General features: G+C 43.4%; 1 protein-coding gene across 1 annotated transcript; it reads right to left on the reverse strand.

Annotated features, from left to right (window-relative positions):
* Positions 1 to 607: 607 nt before the first annotated feature.
* LOC140476906 (tubulin beta-5 chain-like) lies at positions 608 to 17,156 on the reverse strand. Its single transcript, XM_072569822.1, has 4 exons — positions 16,983 to 17,156; positions 16,185 to 16,293; positions 15,897 to 16,007; positions 608 to 1,923 (listed from the first exon to the last, which is right to left on the reverse strand). Exons 1-4 carry the CDS (start codon positions 17,037 to 17,039, stop codon positions 857 to 859), a joined length of 1,344 nt encoding a protein of 447 aa, XP_072425923.1. The 5' UTR covers positions 17,040 to 17,156; the 3' UTR covers positions 608 to 856.
* Positions 17,157 to 19,294: the final 2,138 nt, after the last annotated feature.

A 19,294-nucleotide genomic window follows, 5' to 3' on the forward strand; every position in this document is an offset into this window, starting at 1 on the left:
GAGCTGCCCTGAACTAACTGATGCCATGTGGAATTTAATTTCGGGGGTGGGGAGGGGAAAAAAAGAGAGAAAGAAAGAAGAAAAGAAAAGAGAGAGAGCGCGTGTGCGAGCACAGAGTTAGATTTAAACAATTTTTTAAAAAATCAGATACAAAAATCAGCCCACTCTTACCCTGAAGTGCTCCAGCTTTATGAAAATTGCAATGGAAGTAGAAGGGATGGGACAATAAAATCAATTCAGATGTTTGCTCATGTGATTTCCCCACTCCCAACCATTTCAGAAATCAGTGTGTGTGAGTTATTTTAAGAAATCCTTGCTAAGAATTTATGAATTGGCACAACAGCTGGAGCAAAAGCCTGGAGTTTTGAAAGTAGATTTTTTTTCCCCTTGGAGTTCGGTGACTTTAGAACTCTGAATATCTTCTACTTCGGAGTCAAATGGCTGCCTATGTCAAAATTAATGTTCTATATTTATGGGCCAAACCAGGAGGAGTGAGAATAAAAAAAGTGCCACTGAAATAGTAAAAGCCTTTGATATAATTAAGAATATAGGTCACTCTAGGTTCAAAACAAAAAAAGGCACCAACATTCTGAAGATAACAGAACAATTAAGCACAAACATTGTAGCTTTTTAATTGAATCTAATACAAAACAATTGCCATCTTGTTCATTGGAAGTAACTCGTGGATCAATATTCATTGAAGTTCAGTTTCTTACAGTTGTTAAATCACATTGGCAAAGGCACTTTGGTTATAGACAAAAGTAACTTTAGAGAGAGTATTATCTTAACCCAGAGGAAAAAAAACCACTTATCAAAAATGTTGAAAAATGCAAAACATTGAAGAGTATCAATTGTTTCACTGAGCCTCATCCAGTTCTTCCTCATCCACGTCAAAATCCTCACCTTCATCAGCTGTTGCATCTTGATATTGCTGGTACTCTGACACCAGGTCATTCATATTGCTTTCAGCTTCACAGAACTCCATCTCGTCCATTCCTTCACCAGTGAACCAGTGCAGGAAAGCCTTTCTACGGAACATGGCTGAAAACTGTTCAGAGATTCGTTTGAAGAGCTCTTGAATGGCTGTACTGTTCCCGATGAACGTGGAGGCCATTTTGAGTCCCCGGGGTGGAATGTCACAAACAGCCACTTTGACATTGTTGGGAATCCATTCCACAAAGTAGCTACTGTTCTTGTTCTGAACTGCAAGCATCTGCTCATCTATTTCCTTCATCGACATGGCACCTCGGAACACAGTGGCGACAGTCAGATAACGTCCATGACGTGGGTCACAGGCTGCCATCATGTTTTTGGCATCAAACATCTGTTGGGTGAGCTCAGCGACTGAAAGAGTGCGGTACTGTTGACTGCCCCGGGCAGTCAGAGGGGCAAAGCCAGGCATAAAGAAGTGCAACCGAGGGAAGGGCACCATGTTCACAGCCAGTTTCCTCAGATCTGCATTCAGCTGGCCAGGGAAACGCAGAGATGTGGTCACTCCGCTCATTGTTGCGGACACCAGATGGTTCAGATCTCCATACGTTGGAGTGGTGAGTTTGAGTGTACGGAAACAGATATCATACAGGGCCTCGTTGTCAATGCAGTAAGTTTCATCTGTGTTCTCAACTAACTGGTGAACTGACAACGTGGCATTGTAAGGCTCAACAACAGTGTCTGATACTTTTGGAGATGGCATGACACTGAAGGTGTTCATAATTCGATCAGGATATTCTTCACGGATCTTGCTGATGAGGAGAGTACCCATGCCAGAGCCTGTGCCACCTCCCAGTGAGTGGGTGAGTTGAAACCCTTGCAGGCAGTCACAATTCTCACATTCCTTTCTCAGCACATCCATCACAGAGTCAACCAGTTCAGCACCTTCAGTGTAGTGTCCTTTGGCCCAGTTATTTCCTGCACCAGTTTGTCCTATTAGACAGATAGGAACAAAAAAAAAGCAAAAAAGTTGTACAGGTTGAGTCGAGCCATTACTAGAGTTGCACTTCTATTCAGAACAAAATAGAAAAACCTCAAATTACATTTTCACGACCACAAGTGGTTGTTCTGTAAAACTTTGTTCCAAATGTCAACACAAAGCAATTTCATGCATCAATTTCTGCCATCACTTCACATCACAGCAGTTTCACGGCCAACCTGGACTCACTGGCTCAGCTGGTTAAAAAGTCCAGTTTAGTAATTTCCTGTGTGGGTTTTAAGAAAACAGGATGGAAGTGAAATGTGACAACAAAACCCCCAAGTCTATTCCACTCACACTGATGGAACCAAAAATTGTACTTGTGGGATAAAATAGGTTACCTACCTTCAGTAGAGTTCTTCACTATTTGAAAATTTATCTTTTCCCAAATAGATAGTGCTTTTTGAAATGCATTTCTGGGTGTTCAAGTTATTAAGTAGTGAAAATGCTCAGAACAGTAACAGTGTGTGTGCACAGCCTGGTCTCTAAGGAAAAGCAGATCAGTGGCACCACACTGGCACTGTTGGACAGCAGGGAGAGTGGAGTGGGGGTGAGCTCTAGTGCTAGGGGATTCTTACTGTCAGGGCACAGATAGATAGGTGTTTATGACCACAAGTCTATCACCCTGGTGAGACTGAGAAGGAAGTTTGTGTTGGCACAGGATATTCTAAAGTGTAGGGGGAGCAGCCAGAGGTAGTAGTCTGTATTGGTACTAAACATTGGCAGAAAGAAGAGGCCTGGCAATGGGAGTTCTGTAGGAAGTTGAAAATCAGGACTTACATGGACAGAGTTCAGGAATATGAAGGGTGCAATTGTACTACAGGCCTCCCAACAGCCAGCAGGTAATAGGAGGAAGAAGTGACCAGATTATGGAAACAGTGGTTTTTAAACTCTATTTGACTTGGATTCTTAATGCCACATGCTTAGATAGCAGAGTTTGTTGTGTTTCCAGGACAGGTTTTTGAAACAGTATGTAAACAGTCCAACTTGGGAAGGGGCCACATTCAACTTTGATTTGGGCAAATGAGCCTGGCCAGGCGATCAGTTTCAATGGCGGAATCATTTCAAGAACAAGATGACAATTCTGTGAGTTTAAGTTACTTATGGAAAAGGATAGAGTAATCCTCAGGTGCTAGCTACAATAGTAGGCAGGAACTGGAGAATGGGAGGAAAAAAAAAGTGAGGATTGCAGATGCTAGACATCAGTCAAAAAAGGTGTGGTGCTGGAAAAGCACAGCAGGTCAGGCAGCATGTGAGGAGCAGGAGAGTCAATGTTTCAGGCATAAGCCCTTCATTAGGAAGGTGGGGCCCCACATTCCTGATGAAGGGCTGATGCCCAAAAATATCAACTCTCCTGCTCCAGGAACTGGAGCATGTAGATTCAAAGCAGTGGTTTGAAGGTAAATTTCACATCTGACAGGTGGAAATCTTTTAAAGTCCAGTTTATCAGGACAAGTATGTTCCTGTGGAAGAGGATAAAGGATAGCAAGATTCAAGAGAAATTGAGAACTTAGTGGAAAAAAGGGACATGCATAACATGTAAGGAACTGAAGACAGGTAGTGCTTTTGAATACACAAAGATAGCAGGAAAGAATTTGAACAAGGAATTGGGAGGGCAAAGAGGGGCTATGACGTTAGGGAACAGAATTAAGGGAAAGGGTAGGTCCACTCAAGAACAAAGGAGGAAATTTGTGGTGCCAGGAGATAGTGGGTGAGATCTTTAATGAAGATTTGCATTGGTATTAAAAAGGAAGACATGGAAGAGTCTCAGGACGAGTACAGTGATTTTCTATGGTATGTCAATACAAAAAGTCAGTGTTGGGTGTTTTGAAAAGCATTAGGGTGGACCAGTCCCCAGGGCTGGAAGGGATCTATCCCAGAATGTTGAGAGGGGCAGGCAAGGAAGTTACAAGGGTTTCGTTCAAAAATCTTTGAATCTTTAGTGACAGGAGAGATCCCGGAGGGCTACAGAATAGCTTATTGTTGCTTTCTAAAGAAGTACAGACTGGTGAGTATTACATCAGTGATAGAGAAATTATTGGAGCAGATTCTTAAAGACAGGATTTACTCACATTTGGAAGATTATTGATTTGGTTGCAATAGACAGCATGGCATTGAGCAGAGGTGTTAGTGTCTCAAACTTGATTATCTTTGTCACTTCCTCAAACACAATGGATGAGGGCAGAGCATTGTCTAAAGTCCATAGCCAGTCTCGAATGGCAGGTTGATACACATGGGACACAGCTGGCAAGATGGATACAGGACGGTGGGAGATTTGTTACAACCAAAGCAGCCATCTTGGTCACATTAAAAGCCTGGAAACCATTGTAAATCTCATTAGTGTCTGCTTGTTAAGCTTATATATTCCCAGGCTCAGTGAGATGGTGACCTTGCAGCTGTGAAACTCTTTCCCAGCATGGGAGTGTTCTTTTACAAGAAAAAAAACTATTGTAATAGTAACACTTGCTTAACAGCTACTAACTTGCACTGTCCAGACACTACATGATTGGGGTTAGGGTTGAGCAAAGTGCCTACTTGCTCGTTATAGTGCAATTAAGAGTTTGCTGATTAAGTGATTGTAACCTATATAAATCACAACTGTATCACAGAGTGACTGTGACCATCAGGTCAACTTGTCTCTCACGAGTTCACAAATAATCAGTCAATAAGACTTGCGTGGCATGATTCATTGTTCGTCTAAACTGGACCACTACGAGTGAGTCACCCATTGCATAATTCATTTCATCCCCAATAGTTGGCGTAGTCAGCAGGATCTCTATTTCGGAAATTTCCTGACATTCCCTCCCTCTCTTCTCTTTCTCTCCCCTCCCTCCCCGGGCTTTGAATATCTCCCTATTTTGTGCAAACTCCTGAAGCTGGTGGGTTTAGTTTGTGAAGTGATAGCAGACGATCATTCCTCAGTCAGCAGGTTTGTATTTTTTGCAACAAAGCCGGAGGAGTTGTCTTCACCGTTGGTAGTGTTTCCCTCAGCCACAAGCTGGAGTGGGTAGGATTGGGCTGTGGCGATGGAGGCTAGTAGTTTTAGTTTTGCTTTAAGAATCAGGTAACTACACCTTGAGCCACTAGCAAAGTGTGGCAGCAATAAAGGGTGTGTTCGGAGACTCTGCCAAAGCCACCCTGGCAGTTCCTCCTGAGCCAACAAGTGTGCACAGGGAGCTGGGTTCCCTGTTAAGCTATGGGCTGTTGTGATGCACTGAGGCAATATTGGGTTGAAGGAGACTCGCCTGACTTTGATTAATTTGGCAGCAGTTGCCTTGAGTTGTTGGCCAGGATCCCACCTTCTGGTGTCTGTCTCTGCTTCTGTGTGTCCTTGTTCTTGTGTTTTTATTTTGCTGTCTGCTCTGTTTAAGGGACACTTATGATAGACAGCCCCCAGGGATGAGGTTACCTTGTCCTACTGTGAAGGGTGGCCTGCAACATCTGGGATGTTTGATAAGGACTCTGCAGTGCCACGGTAAATACATGAAGTGCAAGAAAGAGTTAGGAAACTGCTGATACTTCTGGGTTCACCAGCTGACATTTGGAGAGAAGTGGGCAATAGCTGTTAATGTTATTCCTTTGATCTACATGGGTGGTCCCATGGCAATTAGCCTTGTGGATTTGTTTAAAATTAGACAAGATTATTGGTCGGTTAACATTCAGGGCAGGTATGGCAATTCCACCTGGGATCATAACTAAGTGCTCACGTCTTGAAAAGAAATGTAAGAGGTTGCTAAAGGACCCCACTGATCCTCCAAACACCCTCCTCCTCCTCCTGTTCCCTTTGCACCCCCTGCCTTACTGCCCTCAGTACCCCAAAAAGCCCTGTTTCACTTTCTGACCAAGCCCCTTATGGCGGAGATTGGTGCCTTCCTTACTACTGGAGACAGTGAGCAGGTAGGTGCTGAGCCCAGTGCTGCTTTGGTACCACCTGAGTCTCACCACCCCCAAGGGGGTGGTCTTATAACATCCCAGCTGGCACCTCATGTTTCACTGCAACAGCCACCTTATTCTACACTCCCTGGCCATTGCTATGGTAACCACTTAAATCAGCAGTTGGGCCTTGACCATATCAACCTCCGAGGGGGTGCCTCCCTCAGTCCTCTCATGGCACAATTGTCTAGAATAATGATAGGACACACAACTTGGCAAGCCAAGTCTTGGACCCACGTGGAGGTCCGTGGGATGCTCCAGATCCAACATAGAAATACCTTCAAATTTGTAAAAGCTAATTCTAACTGCCACCTGCAGGAGGTGCAGCCTTTACTCCAACTGGCTTCCAGTTCGCTTCTGGAACAGGGCATCCTGGTTCCTACACAGAGCCCCTGCAATATCCCAAATTTTGCCTGTGCTAAAACCTGACATCTTGCATTAATCGATGGGCTGTCAACACGGTTGTTCCTTGCTCCCCTGTAGTCCCTGACACTAATACTATTCTCATTATCCTCCCTGTCTCAGCCACTTGTTTTTCTGTGGTTGACCTCTGCTCTGCCCTTTCCTCTATTAAGTTGTCCTCTGATAGTCACCAAAAGTGAAGGCAAAACAAAAAAAAAAGTGCTGACTGTCAGTACACATGGACTCTGCTTCCAAGAGTATATAGAGGTAAAAACAATGACTGCAGATGCTGGAAACCAGATTCTGGATTAGTGGTGCTGGAAGAGCACAGCAGTTCAGGCAGCATCCAAGGAGCTTCAAAATCAAGAGTATATGGAAAGCCCCACTGTTCAGTGTGCTCGAGACCCTCCACATGCCTTGCAACAGCATCCTTGTTCAATGTGCTGATTATTTTCTCATTGTCTCCACTTCATCTGATGCCTGCATGCAAGATACTGTTTCCCTGCTTCAGTGCTTGGTACAGGATGGCCACAAGGTTTCTGTGGATGAGATGCAGCTCTGCCAACCCACTGCTCATTACTTGGGTTTCACAAATTGCTGGGTACTAAGACACTTGCTGTTGATCACTCAAAAGGCCATCACAAATCTCCCTCCCTCCCAAACATGTACTGAACTTGTCATTTCTGGGGATAGTGAATTACTGGAGGCACTGGATTCTTGATCTTTGAGAGATTACCTTTGAGAGAAGTGTCTTCACCTTAGAACCCACTGAGGCTGCAGTGGACCCTGAAATGACAGGCTTTTGAACAATTGAAGTCCATATTGAGCTCTGCACTTGCTTTGGGTCTTCTGGATTATTCACAGCTGTTTCAACTTAATGTTGCTGAGGGGGGGGGGGGGGGGGGGAAAGAAGGGTTATGCCTCGAGAATTCTGACAAATGCATGGAGATCTCTAGCACAGTGTCATCTTTTACTCTGTCCAGTTGCTTCCTGGCACAAGGGGAATGCTGGAGGGTTTGTGAGCTGCAGCAACTGCCTTGGTAATGGTTGAAAAGTCTACCTTCCTTGTGCTGGATCATCCATTGCACTGTTTTTGTTCCATGTTTGGTTTCCCTGCTACTGAACTCTGCAGCTACCCAACATTTTACTGCTTCCAGACACGGGCTAGGTCATTCTACTCTCCCACTATAATCTTATTCTGCACTGTGCCCCACCTTTGAATCCCACTACCCTCCTTCCTATCACCAACTCCTTAGGGTAACCAGACTGATTGTTTATACATCGTCCATGTTGTTACCTTTCGCTCAGACCTTTCAGAAACCCTTCTGGGAAATCTTATATGGTCCTTTTCACAGATTGCTCCTCCTAGAGGCAGATCACGTGACCCTGGCAGGCTGTGCTGTCTAAACATCATCTGAAGTCCTTGAATCTGCAGCACTCCCCAACAGTACTTCTACACTGGCAGCGGGGAGTTTTGCTCTTACATGGGCACACATCTTAACTACTGGAAAGTCTGTTAACATTTATACTGATTCCCACTATGCTTTTGGAATGGTGAAAGATTTAGGGGCTCTCTTTAAGCTTGGGGGGTTTCATCACTTCAGGTAAACCCTTACAACATGAGCAGCTTTAATAATCTTAAGGCCATTCCCCCTCCCTTTGGCTGTAGCTGTCATCAAATGCACTGCACACAGCTGCTGGAGATAATGGCACCTGTAGCAATGCTTTTGCTGATAGGGCCACTCAGGTGGCTGCTACTAATCCAAATATGCAAGTTTTACAGACCCCTAAAATTACACAAGCTTCCCATTGTTCCTGATCTTTTAGAGGACATCGGTAATGCTCAGCAGGCAGCCCCTCAATTTGAGCACATTCATTGGGCTAGTTTAGTTACCCCTGAATCCTTTTGTCTTATGGTTCCTAAAGGCTGCACCATCTGCTGCAAGTCCTACATTGCCTAGCCCTGGCCACGTTGGTTAGTGGGGCATGTGCCATACAGTCACATGTTTTTGTTATGCCCCTGGCTTCACTCCTGCTTGTGCTTTGTTGCCACACTTTTATTTGCCTACGAAACATTCACTCAAAGCCACCGGCCAAGTTGGACCATCTTCCTGTCCCCTTTGTGAAACTGCAGATAGATCTTTACACATATGCCAACAAGGCTGGGTTTCCATTACTTACTGGTGATTGTAGAGATGTTCTCCAAATGGGTTGAGGCTTTTACCACCAAGGATGATGCTATGGCAGTTGTTAAACATTTACTGAGGGATAAGATTCCTAGATGTAGCATCCCTGGGTCTACTGACAGTGATTTAAAAAGGTACTAATTTCACTTTGTGGTCATTAAAGCTATTAGTAAGGCTCTGGGAATTTCCTGGCAACATATTCCTTTATCGGGCACAGTCCTGTGTTATGGTGGAAAGGAGCAACTGCGCCCTTAAAACAGCCAGTATTAAGCTATCTCAGGATATGGGCTTACCCAGGCCTGAAGCTCTGGGTAACTCTCAGGTCTCACTCCTTAGTCTTTGATTATACTAAGGCCCTGTGTCAAGAGCAGAGTCACATCAGCAGAGAGCACAGGAGGCCTAGTTGCAGGAGACATGGGTCTGCCCATTTAAAAATCTCAAAAGGAGTGAGACCTGTTATAGTCTGTCATAGTGATGTACAGCATGGAAACAGACCCTTCAGTCCAACCCATCCATGCTGACCAGATATCCCAACCCAATCTAGTCCCACCTGCCAGCACCCAGCCCATATCCTTCCAAACTCTTCCTATTCATATACCCATCTTCAAATGTTGCAATTGTACCAGCCTCCACCACATCCTCCGACAGCTCATTCCATACACGTACCACTGAAAAGGTTACACCTTAGGTCTCATATTTTTCCCCTCACCCTAAACCCATGCCCTCTAGTTCTGGACTCCCCGACCACAGGGAAAAGGCTGTCTATTTATCTTATCCATGCCCCTCAAATTTTGTAAACCTCTATAAGGTCACCCCTCAGCCTCTGACACTTCAGGGAAAACAGCCCCAGCCTGTTCAGCCTCTCCCTCTAGCTCAAATCCTCCAACCCTGGCAACATCCTTGTAAATCTTTTCTGAACCCTTTCAAGTTTCACAACATCTTTCCGATAGGAAGGAGACCAGAATTGCATGCAATATTCCAACAGTGGCCTAACCAATGTCCTGTATAGCCGCAACATGACCTCCCAACTCCTGTACTCAATACTCTGACCAATAAAGGAAAGCATACCAAACACCACCTTCATTATCCTATCTACCTGCGAGTCCACTTTCAAGGAGGTCATAGTTTGGTTAACCCGATTCGAAATGGAATATAGAGCAAGGGGCAGAGCTTCAGGCCTGGGTAAGCCCATACCCTGAGATAGCTTAATACTGGCTGTTTTAAGGGTGCCGTTGCTCCTTTCCACCATAACACAGGACTGTGCCCGATAAGGAATATGTTGCCAGGAAATTCCCAGAGCCTTACTAATAGCTTTAATGACCACAAAGTGAAATTAGTACCTTTTTAAATCACTGTCAGTAGACCCAGGGATGCTACATCTAGGAATCTTATCCCTCAGTAAATGTTTAACAACTGCCCTAGCATCATCCTTGATGGTAAAAGCCTCAACCCATTTGGAGAACATCTCTACAATCGCCAGTAAGTAATGGAAACCCAGCCTTGTTGGCATATGTGTAAAGATCTATCCGCAGTTTCACAAAGGGGACAGGAAGATGGTCCAACTTGGCCAGTGGTTGAGTGAATGTTTCATAGGCAAAATAAAAAAAAGTGTGACAACAAAGCACAAGCAGGAGTGAAGTCAGGGGCATAACAAAAACATGTGACTGTATGGCACATGCCCCACTAACTAACGTGGCCAGGGCTAGGCAATGTAGGACTTGCAGCAGATGGTGCAGCCTTTAGGAACCATAAGACAAAAGGATTCGGAGGCAACTAAACTAGCCCAATGAATGTGCTCCAATTGAGGGGCTGCCTGCTGAGCATTACAGATGCCCTAGGGGTCAGTGCTGGGACCAGATTATATTTTTAGTAAATGATTGGAGGAGAATGCAGGTAGCCTGATTGGCAAGTTTGAGGAGGATACGAAGATTGGGGGAGCTGTGGATAGTGAGGAGGATTGCCAGATGATAGAGAGGTTGGAGGCTTAGCCACAAAAAAAAGGCACATGGGGTTTAATGTCAACAACTTAGAGGATGCTTTTTGCAAGATCAGAGGGAAATGGCAGGACCTTTAGCAACATCAAAGGGAATCTCAACATACAGATGCAGAGTTCCCTGAACGTGGCAACATGGCACGATGCCTACATTGGTTGGGGTACAGTATGAAAATTTGCAAGTCATGTTGCAGCTGTATGACTAGTTCCAGCCACGTTTGAAACAGTGTACAATTCTAGTCACCACACTACCAGAAGGATGGTGAGGAAACAAACCATTTACCAGGATATCGCTGGTTTGGGGGATATTCAAGAACTGGACAAACTTTAATTGCTTTCATTTGAAAGTCAAAAGAAAGAATGAGGGGTGACCCATTAGAATTTTAATATTAAAAGAGGCATGGACAATGTAGAGGCATGGACACAATGTATAGTCAAGAGTCTCTTATTCCAGGGTAGAGGTGAAATTACTAGGGGACATAGTTCAATGTAAAACAGGTGCAAGTTTAAGAAAATGAGGAAATTGTTTTATAAAAATAAAAAGGGGAAACGTGCCTGAATGCATTGACAGAGGAAGTGGTGGAGGCAGATACAATAGCAACATTTAAGAGTATCTTGATAGATATAGAAATAGACAGGGAATACTGTGGAGGGATACAAACTGCAGAAGCAAAAAAAGGTTAAATTTAGAAAAGCATCATGTGTCAGAGCAGTCTTGATGTGCTAAAAGATCTGTTCCTGCATGGTTTTCTGATCTTAACATTTTAAACACCAAGTCTAAGCAATAGAAATACTAGAGGAGGTTGGGCCCTTTGAGCTGAATATCCTTCCACAAGGCAGAATGAGATCAGGTCCTCACGTGAGGGAGACAAATGGGACTTTAGACATTTTTAGATAGAATTCCACTCTACAACATTGCTATTCCACGATATCAGACCAAAAACAATACTAAGAGGCTAATCTTTGTTTTCCTGTTATTTGCCTTTTCAGCTCTTAAATGATCTGAACTCCAGACAATAAATTGCAGAGTCTGCTGACTGAGGTCACAGCCACTCTGCTGAACAAGCTGAACACTACTGCTGGGATCAGCCACACTGGAGCTCAGACAGACTTTTCAAAAGAGAGGTCTATGGCTATAAAAAAAGTATGTGGTCATTACAGCTGAATCATCTCATTGTACTGGCCAACTGACTTTCATTGCATGTCTGTTCAGAGATGGTGTTTACTTAAATCCTCTGGCAGTTATGAACTTAGTAACACCCAAAAAAATCCTCCTACCATTAACATTTTAGTTACCATCTGGCTTCTACAGCCGAAGAATGATTGATTACACTTAATGTAAATCCTATAAACCATCCCCACCAATTCTACAAAGAAGGCAGGTCAAGCTACAACAGCTGCCATACAGCAATCTGACAGATTTAAAAATTATCTTAAAACACAAGCTTCAGAACACTGTAGGGTCAAAGGCATGAAAAGACTGCCTCAATCCTTTGCAATGATGTCATTTGTCCTCTCCACTTATGCCTATATTTGTAGAGAACAGAAAGTAAGACGCCACTTCTGGAACACTGAGCAGTTAACGGACTTGAAGTTTCTCACTGTGCCATGAGCTACAGACACTGCAATTTCAACACAAGGTAGCCATAACGTCAGCGATGACAGCTTTTTTCAAACTATTAGAACAGCCTGTAGGACACCATCCTGTCTAAACAAATTGAGTCTCCATTATTCAGTACAGAAAGCTCAGACTCATTACAGAAAGATGAAAAACTTGAGTTTTGAGATTGTGGGCTGCATGGTGGCACAGTGGTTAGCACTGCTGCCTCAGCACCAGAGACCCGGGTTCAATTCCCACCTCAGGCGACTGACTGTGTGGAGTTTGCACATTCTCCCAGTCTCTGCGTGGGTTTCCTCCGGGTGCTCCGGTTTCCTCCCACAGTCCAAAGATGTGCAGGCCAGGTGAATTGGCCATGTTAAATTGCCTGTAGTGTTAGGTAAGGGGTAAATGTAGGGGTATGGGTGGGTTGCGCTTTGGCGGGGCAGTGTGGACTTGTTGGGCTGAAGGGCCTGTTTCCACACTAAGTTATCTAATCTGAAAGTTTCCATTTGGTATTAGACTCCTTTCTATATTTTGCAGCCAGTAAGCTGTAGATTACACTTAATGAAGTTAAAATCACTGCAATTGGATGCTATAATTAGAGACTTGACATGAAAATAATTCACCTTCATTCCAAATTTACAACATATTTCAAGCTTATTTGTACTTTAACGTTCCCAGACAGTGATGTGGTGTAATCAGATATCAACTTCATCCCAACGAAGATTAATTTCTTTTTCCAAGATAAAATTCAGAGGGAAGTCTTGTTTCCCAATATAGAATCCCTACAGTGGTGAAAACAGGCCCTTCGGCCCAACAAGTCCACACCAAGGCTCTGAAGAGTAACCCACCCAGACACATTCCCCAACTATTATCCGATATTTACCTCCAACTAATGCATCTAACTCATATCCCTAAACACTATGGGCAATTTAGCATAGCCAAGTCACTTAACCTGCACATCTTTGTATTGTGGGATGAAACCCACACAGACACAGGGAGAATGTGCAAACTCCACACAGACAGGTGCCTGAGGTTGGAGTTGAACTGGGGTCACTGGCGCTTGAGCCAGTAGTGCCAACCATTGTGCCACTGAGTCAGCTAAATTGGAACATTATGAAAACAAAACTATGGACAGCAAATACTGGAGTTTTTCCAGTAACTTCTAACTTCAACAGCTCTGTCAGAACCCGAGAGAGAAAGCAGAGTTGAAGTTTCAGGTCCAGTGGAACTTTCTCATCATTATTCAAGTTGGTTTCTATTTTAGATTGGTTGGAAAAGGAAAACCTGACAGGTGAAAAATAACTTGGACCTTTGGTAACTGGAACTAGAGCTATTTTAGGTCATTCTACAGATCAGCTATAACAAGCCAGTTTTGCAATTCAGTGACGAGAATGGTCATTGGCACAGCTAACATTCATCACCACTCCTAGTGAGCCACCTTGAACTGCTGCTGTCCTTTTCCAGGATTTTGACCCAGTGACAAGAAGAAAAAAAAAGACATATTACCAAGATGAGATGCGTGACTTGAAGAGTGGGACTGCATGGTCAGAAGGTCGAGAGCCAACCTCAATCCAATTCGTATCACCCTCCAGCAATTGCTCATTAAATGATATGAGATTGACAGTTATTTAAGTGTCTTGTTTTGGAATGTGGAAGACACATTGAGGGGTTGCAGATGTGTTTATTTCAGAAAAAAACAAAAACAGATTGCTGCTCTCTATGGTCAAATCCAGTTAAAGAGGGACTCCATCAAATTGTGGTAAAGCAGATCAACACTTAAAGCAAGGAGTTTCTGACAAGCATTGAACACTGCTCCAAAATGGAAGGTTTATCTCACAGATAGAGAACAGTACTGTCCTAGAACTTGAGGGCATAGGGTGAGGGGGCAAGATATAAAAAAGGGACCCAAGAGGCAACTTTTTCAGGCCTAGGTTGGGTGTATAGAATGAGCTGCTAGAGGAAGTGGAGGCTAGTACAACTGCAGCATTTAAAAAGGCATCTGGATAGGTATATGAAAATAGGAAGGGTTTAGTGGGATATTGGCTAAATGCTGGCAAATAAGACTAGAGTAGGTTAGGATATCTGGTTGGCATGGACAAGTTGGATTGCAGGATCAGTTTCCATGCTGTACATCCTTATGACTACTATCAATACTCCAATAAGAAATTCAGAAGATCTTTATCCAGCAAAGTTAGAATGTAGCATTCACTGACCAAGGTGAATAACTAGATGCAGTTAAAGGGAAGCTGAATGAACAAGGACAAAGCAATGGAAAGATACTGATACACAGAAGAAACTCATGTGGATTCTAAAGACCAGCATGGACTACTTCGGCTGAATGGCCCACTTGTCTGTTGTAAACAGGTCACTCCAACAACACCCTCTACACCCTTTGCAAGCTAAAAATAATCTAATTCTGGTGGTTAGGCAGTCTAAGGCAATGAACTGTACACAAATGGAATCTGATCTTTCAAGAGTAAAGATATGAACACAAAGGGTATAAAAATTTGGAACTTCTCCCCAAACAACAAGTATACATTTTCCATCTGCAAGGTATCAATTTCAATATCCAATATTATGAAGCAGATTATGCAGTTCAGTTACAGCTCAGCCACGATCTCATGAATGAGAGAACTGGTTTGAAAGGCTGAATGGCCTCCTCCTATTCCTACAAGGATCTGTTGGGTGGTTTAGAACAAAGGAGGGGAATTAACACCAGCACAACATATGGGTTGACTGGCCTTTTTCTGCACTGATATGGTATCTAAAATGGTGCAGTGAATTCTCTGCGTCATAGACCCTTGCATAAAAGCAAATCAGTCCATTGCTTCAATGCTAACCCTTCTGATCTCAATATCATCTTTTTGTGCCTTAGGGAGTTATTGAAGTCAGTCAATGAAAGCAATTCACCAACTTGCCTTGGAGAAACACAGCAGGCATTGCAGCATCAGTGGTGGGAGTAACAGAATGTTTCAAATCTAAAATAAACTTACCTAAACATTAACAGAGTCTCTCCACAGATGCTTCTAGAGCCTGAGAAGTTTTAGCATTTGTTGCTTTCATTTCAGACTGAAAAGTAAAATACTATAAATGTTTCATTGAAATGAAGTCAATATCTTGATGTAGATTATGATCACCATTTCTTCACTGTCACTGGGCCAAAATTCTAGAACAGCACAGCAGGTATTTCTAAACCCCAAGTGCTGCAGTGATTCAAGAATGTACCCTTGAACACGGTAGGGTTGGCCATAAACTTGGCTGAGATAGGAATACCCACATCCCATGAACAAACAAAGGACTGATTTGCAATAAAAGTCTACTGGGAATTAATGTAGGAGCAAATTACTGCAGATGATGGAATCTGTACTGAAAACAAAGTCTGAAATCAGAGCTATGAAGTGCCATCTAGATTCAAAACATTAGCTTGCTCTCTCTCGCCATGGATTCTCTGATCCTTATGATCTCCAACACGTCAAATGAAGTTCTATGTTAACTTTCCACCCATCCCCAGACGGCATTGGGGTCTACCTATTCCCTGCCTTGTGATCTTTCTAACTCTTAGCAGCAATATTTTGGGAAGTGTGATCGTTTCCGGTGGACGAGGGCCGTGAGCCAGGGGGACTGCAGCAAATCGCCTCGCAGTGTGTCATTTGTACAGCAGCATTGCAAAGACCTGTGACACACACAGATTACTCACTGAAGAGTCAGTTTTGTGGCGCAGTGTTGGTGTTCATACTTCCGAGGTAGTAGACCCGGGATTAAATCCCCACCTGCTCCAGAGCTGCGTAATATCAGGGAAGTATTACTCACCGAAGATGAAGTTATCAGGTCTGAAAAGATGTCCCAAATTACCCGATCGGACACTGTCCATTGTCCCCGGCTCCAAATCCAGTAAGATGGCCCTCGGGACATATTTCTGCGCTGAAAAAAAAAGTATTGTTAAAAAGTTAGCATTTGAACAGAGTAGAACATGAAAGCGTCTCTCCCCACACACACAGGCCGTAGTTTATCTCTCCCCCCCGAGAGAGCTGGTGTCTCAGGAATGAAACCAGCTCCAGTTAAGATTTGGAGGCCCGGACTGATCGAGTAGAAACTCACAGGAAGCTTCGTTATAATAGACATTAATCCTCTCCAGCTGCAAGTCAGAATCTCCGAAATAACTGCCCTCCGGGTCGATACCATGTTCATCGCTTATCACTTCCCAAAACTGAAAAAAAAACACAGGCAAAAATTAATGTTAAGTGAGGAAGCTTTTAAAAATATTGGATGGGGGTGGGGGAAAAGAAAGAAAACAGTTTGTATTTCTTTCATGAAGCCGGTCTGGTTTTAACGACTGCGTTTTTGTTTTGATTTCCCCTCTTTTTAAAAAAAGGGACCTTATTAAGTTACTGACTGAGTACAGTTTCTCTGTGGCGAATGTAGAGGTTAGAGACAGCTGGAAATCCAGTCCATGCCACTCCCTGCGCTCTAGGACTCAGAGGGGAGAGAGCAAGAGAGACACAGACACACACACACACACACACTAATCCGGATAACTTTTTAAAAAATAAATCGCACAACAGCAGGTTATAGTCCAACAGGTTTACTTGGAACTGCTTCAATCTCCCCCAATCCCGCCAAAAACAAAACAAAAGTCAGAGCCTCGAAACACAGCATCCTACATTTTTTTAAAGTTACACCGTCCCCTTCAAATCTACCACCAAGAACTAACTGAATCTCTAAAGTCGCACAGGAACCTAAATAATTAGAGGGGTGAGGAAACACGCACAGCCGTCAATCACCTTCCTACATTAAAAGAGGGAAATATTCATTCAGCTAACCAGCCCCCTGCCCCTCAATGAATCCAGATCAGGGGGATTCTGTTCCACACTGAGAATGCAAGAAGATTCACCTCACCTTGCTTCCAATCTGGTTACCACATTGTCCGGCCTGTATATGGACTATTTCACGCATTATGTTGCTGGGAAATGTCTTTTTTATTTTAAAACTCTTTTGGGCTTCTCCGCCAGCCTCTCAGCTGTTTTCTTCGCCCCTAACCCCCAGGCTCCGATCCCTCCCGCCGCCTCGCTCCCTCCTTTATATCCGGACAGCTCTTCCCTCCCCCTAACCCCTCACTGAGGGCGGGGCATGTCCGAATATCTCCCTCTCTGCCTGGCAGCGTTAACTTTTATTCCACGAAAGAAACATCTTCAGTCTGGAGATATGATTCTCTGTCTTTTGTTTTCGAAACGAAAGACAGCTTTCATTTGAATCAACGCCGGAATTAATTCCCCATTGGGTACCGTACTCAGCCATTAACATTTGCCCCTGATTCCCCAATTGCGCACGTGATGAATTAACTTGAAAACAGTGCAGAATTAGGTCGTTCGGCCCATCGTGTGTGTCCCTGTTAGCTGATCCCATGCACATCAGCGCCCTCGTTCCATGGTCTTGAAAACTTCTCTTATCCAAGTACTTTACTGTTTTGAAACTTGTTATGGAATCTTCTTCCATCAATTTTTCAGGGAGTCTCCTCCAAATAGCTGAGTAGAAGAAGTTTCTGCTAATCTCCCCTCATCACACCTGCCAGTAACCCTCAATCTGCATCTTTTCTGATTTGGACTCTGTGCCAGCACAGCAATACCTTCCAGTTGTAGTCAGAAAATTATTGAAGGATCACTCTACCAAAAAGCATCATGTTCATTTATTAAGAGTTCATCAGTTAGTCCCGCTTTCCCTTCCCCCATCTGACAGCATGTTTTTCTCTTCAGGTACTGATCCAGTTCCCTTTTGAAAACCTCCACTGAATCCGCCTCCATCACAGTCTCAGACATTGTATTCCAAATTCTAAACACTCCATTGCAAAACAAAATTCTTTCTTATATAAAACAAAACCATTGCAGATGCTGGAAATCAGAAACAAGCACAGAGAATGCTGAAGAAGCTCAGCAGGTCTGACAACACCTGTGGAGAGAAAAAACAGAGTTAACAGTTCAAGTCCAGTGTGACTTCTTCAGTTGTTTCTTGTGTTGCCACTGCTTCTTTGATCAATCATCTTAAATCAGTATCCTCCAGTTTTAAACCCTTCTGCCAACTTTGTGTAAATAAGATGACAAGAAACAGGAACAAGAATAGTACATTTGGCCACCTGAGCCACTCTGCCATTCATTGGATTATTGTTTACCTGGCATTTCTTACATCCACGTTCCTGAGCTTTCCCCATAACCCATGATTCCCCAACTGATCAAGAATCTATCTCAGCCTTAAATGCACTCCCACAATTTCTGTGGCAAGGAGTTCCAAAGACTCTCAATCTTCTGAGAGAAGAAATGTCTCCTTATCTCAGTCTTAACTTGACATCCTTTTGTTCTGAGACTATACCCTCTGGGTGTAAAATCTTCCGTGAAACATCCTCTCAGCATTTACCCTATAAATCCCCTTGAGAATCCTGTTTGTTTCAATTAGATCATCTCTCATTTTTCTAAATTCCAGTGAGTAGAGCCCCAATCTGTTTTGCCTTTGCTGATAAGACAACCCCTCTATCCCGGAGATCATTCTAAAGAACCTAAATGAACTGCCTCCAATGAAACAATATCTTTCCTTCTATAAGGTGACTAAACTTGCTGACAGTGGTCCAGATGTGGTTTCACCAACAACTTGTATACTTGCAGTAAGACTTTCCTCCTCTTATATTTCATCCCCCTAGAAATAAGGGTCAACATTCCATTAGCCTTCCAGATTACCTGCTGCACCCATGTGCTAGCTTTCTGTGATTTGTGCAAAAATACTTCCAAGTTCACTAAGTATTTTCTACCACTTTTCTTCATTTAAAGGTTACAATTATTTTATTCTCTGAAATGAATAATCTTGCATTTTCACACTTTGTAATTCATTTGCTAACTTTTTGCCAACTTGCTAAACCTATCAATATGTTTGTATGAACGGTATCCCTCTCACAACCTGCCTTTCCACCTATTTTGCATTATATGAAAATTTGGCTACAGTATATTTGTTTCCTTTTGTCCAAGTCATTAATAGATATTGTGAACAGTTGCAGTCCCAGCAATAATTCCTGTGGAAATCTGCTGGTTATAGGTTGCCAATCTGAAAAGGAACCCTTATCCCCACTCACTCTTTCCTGCCCATGTGCCAATTCTCTATTCCCACCAATGTACTACCTTCAACGCCATGGGCCCTTATAACAACATTTTGTGAGGTACCTTGTTGAA

The sequence above is a fragment of the Chiloscyllium punctatum genome, chromosome 5 (assembly GCF_047496795.1).
Source record: "Chiloscyllium punctatum isolate Juve2018m chromosome 5, sChiPun1.3, whole genome shotgun sequence".
Classification (NCBI taxonomy): Eukaryota; Metazoa; Chordata; class Chondrichthyes; order Orectolobiformes; family Hemiscylliidae; genus Chiloscyllium; species Chiloscyllium punctatum.

Coding starts and splice junctions, on each gene's coding strand:
- LOC140476906 (XM_072569822.1), bottom strand. CDS start 17,039: ATGCGTGAAATAGTCCATATACAGGCCGGACAATGTGGTAACCAGATT. Junction 16,294..16,982: donor GTAACCAGATTGGAAGCAAG/GTGAGGTGAATC, acceptor TTTTTTTTTCAG/TTTTGGGAAGTGATAAGCGA. Junction 1,924..15,896: donor ACCTGATAACTTCATCTTCG/GTGAGTAATACT, acceptor TCTGTCTAATAG/GACAAACTGGTGCAGGAAAT.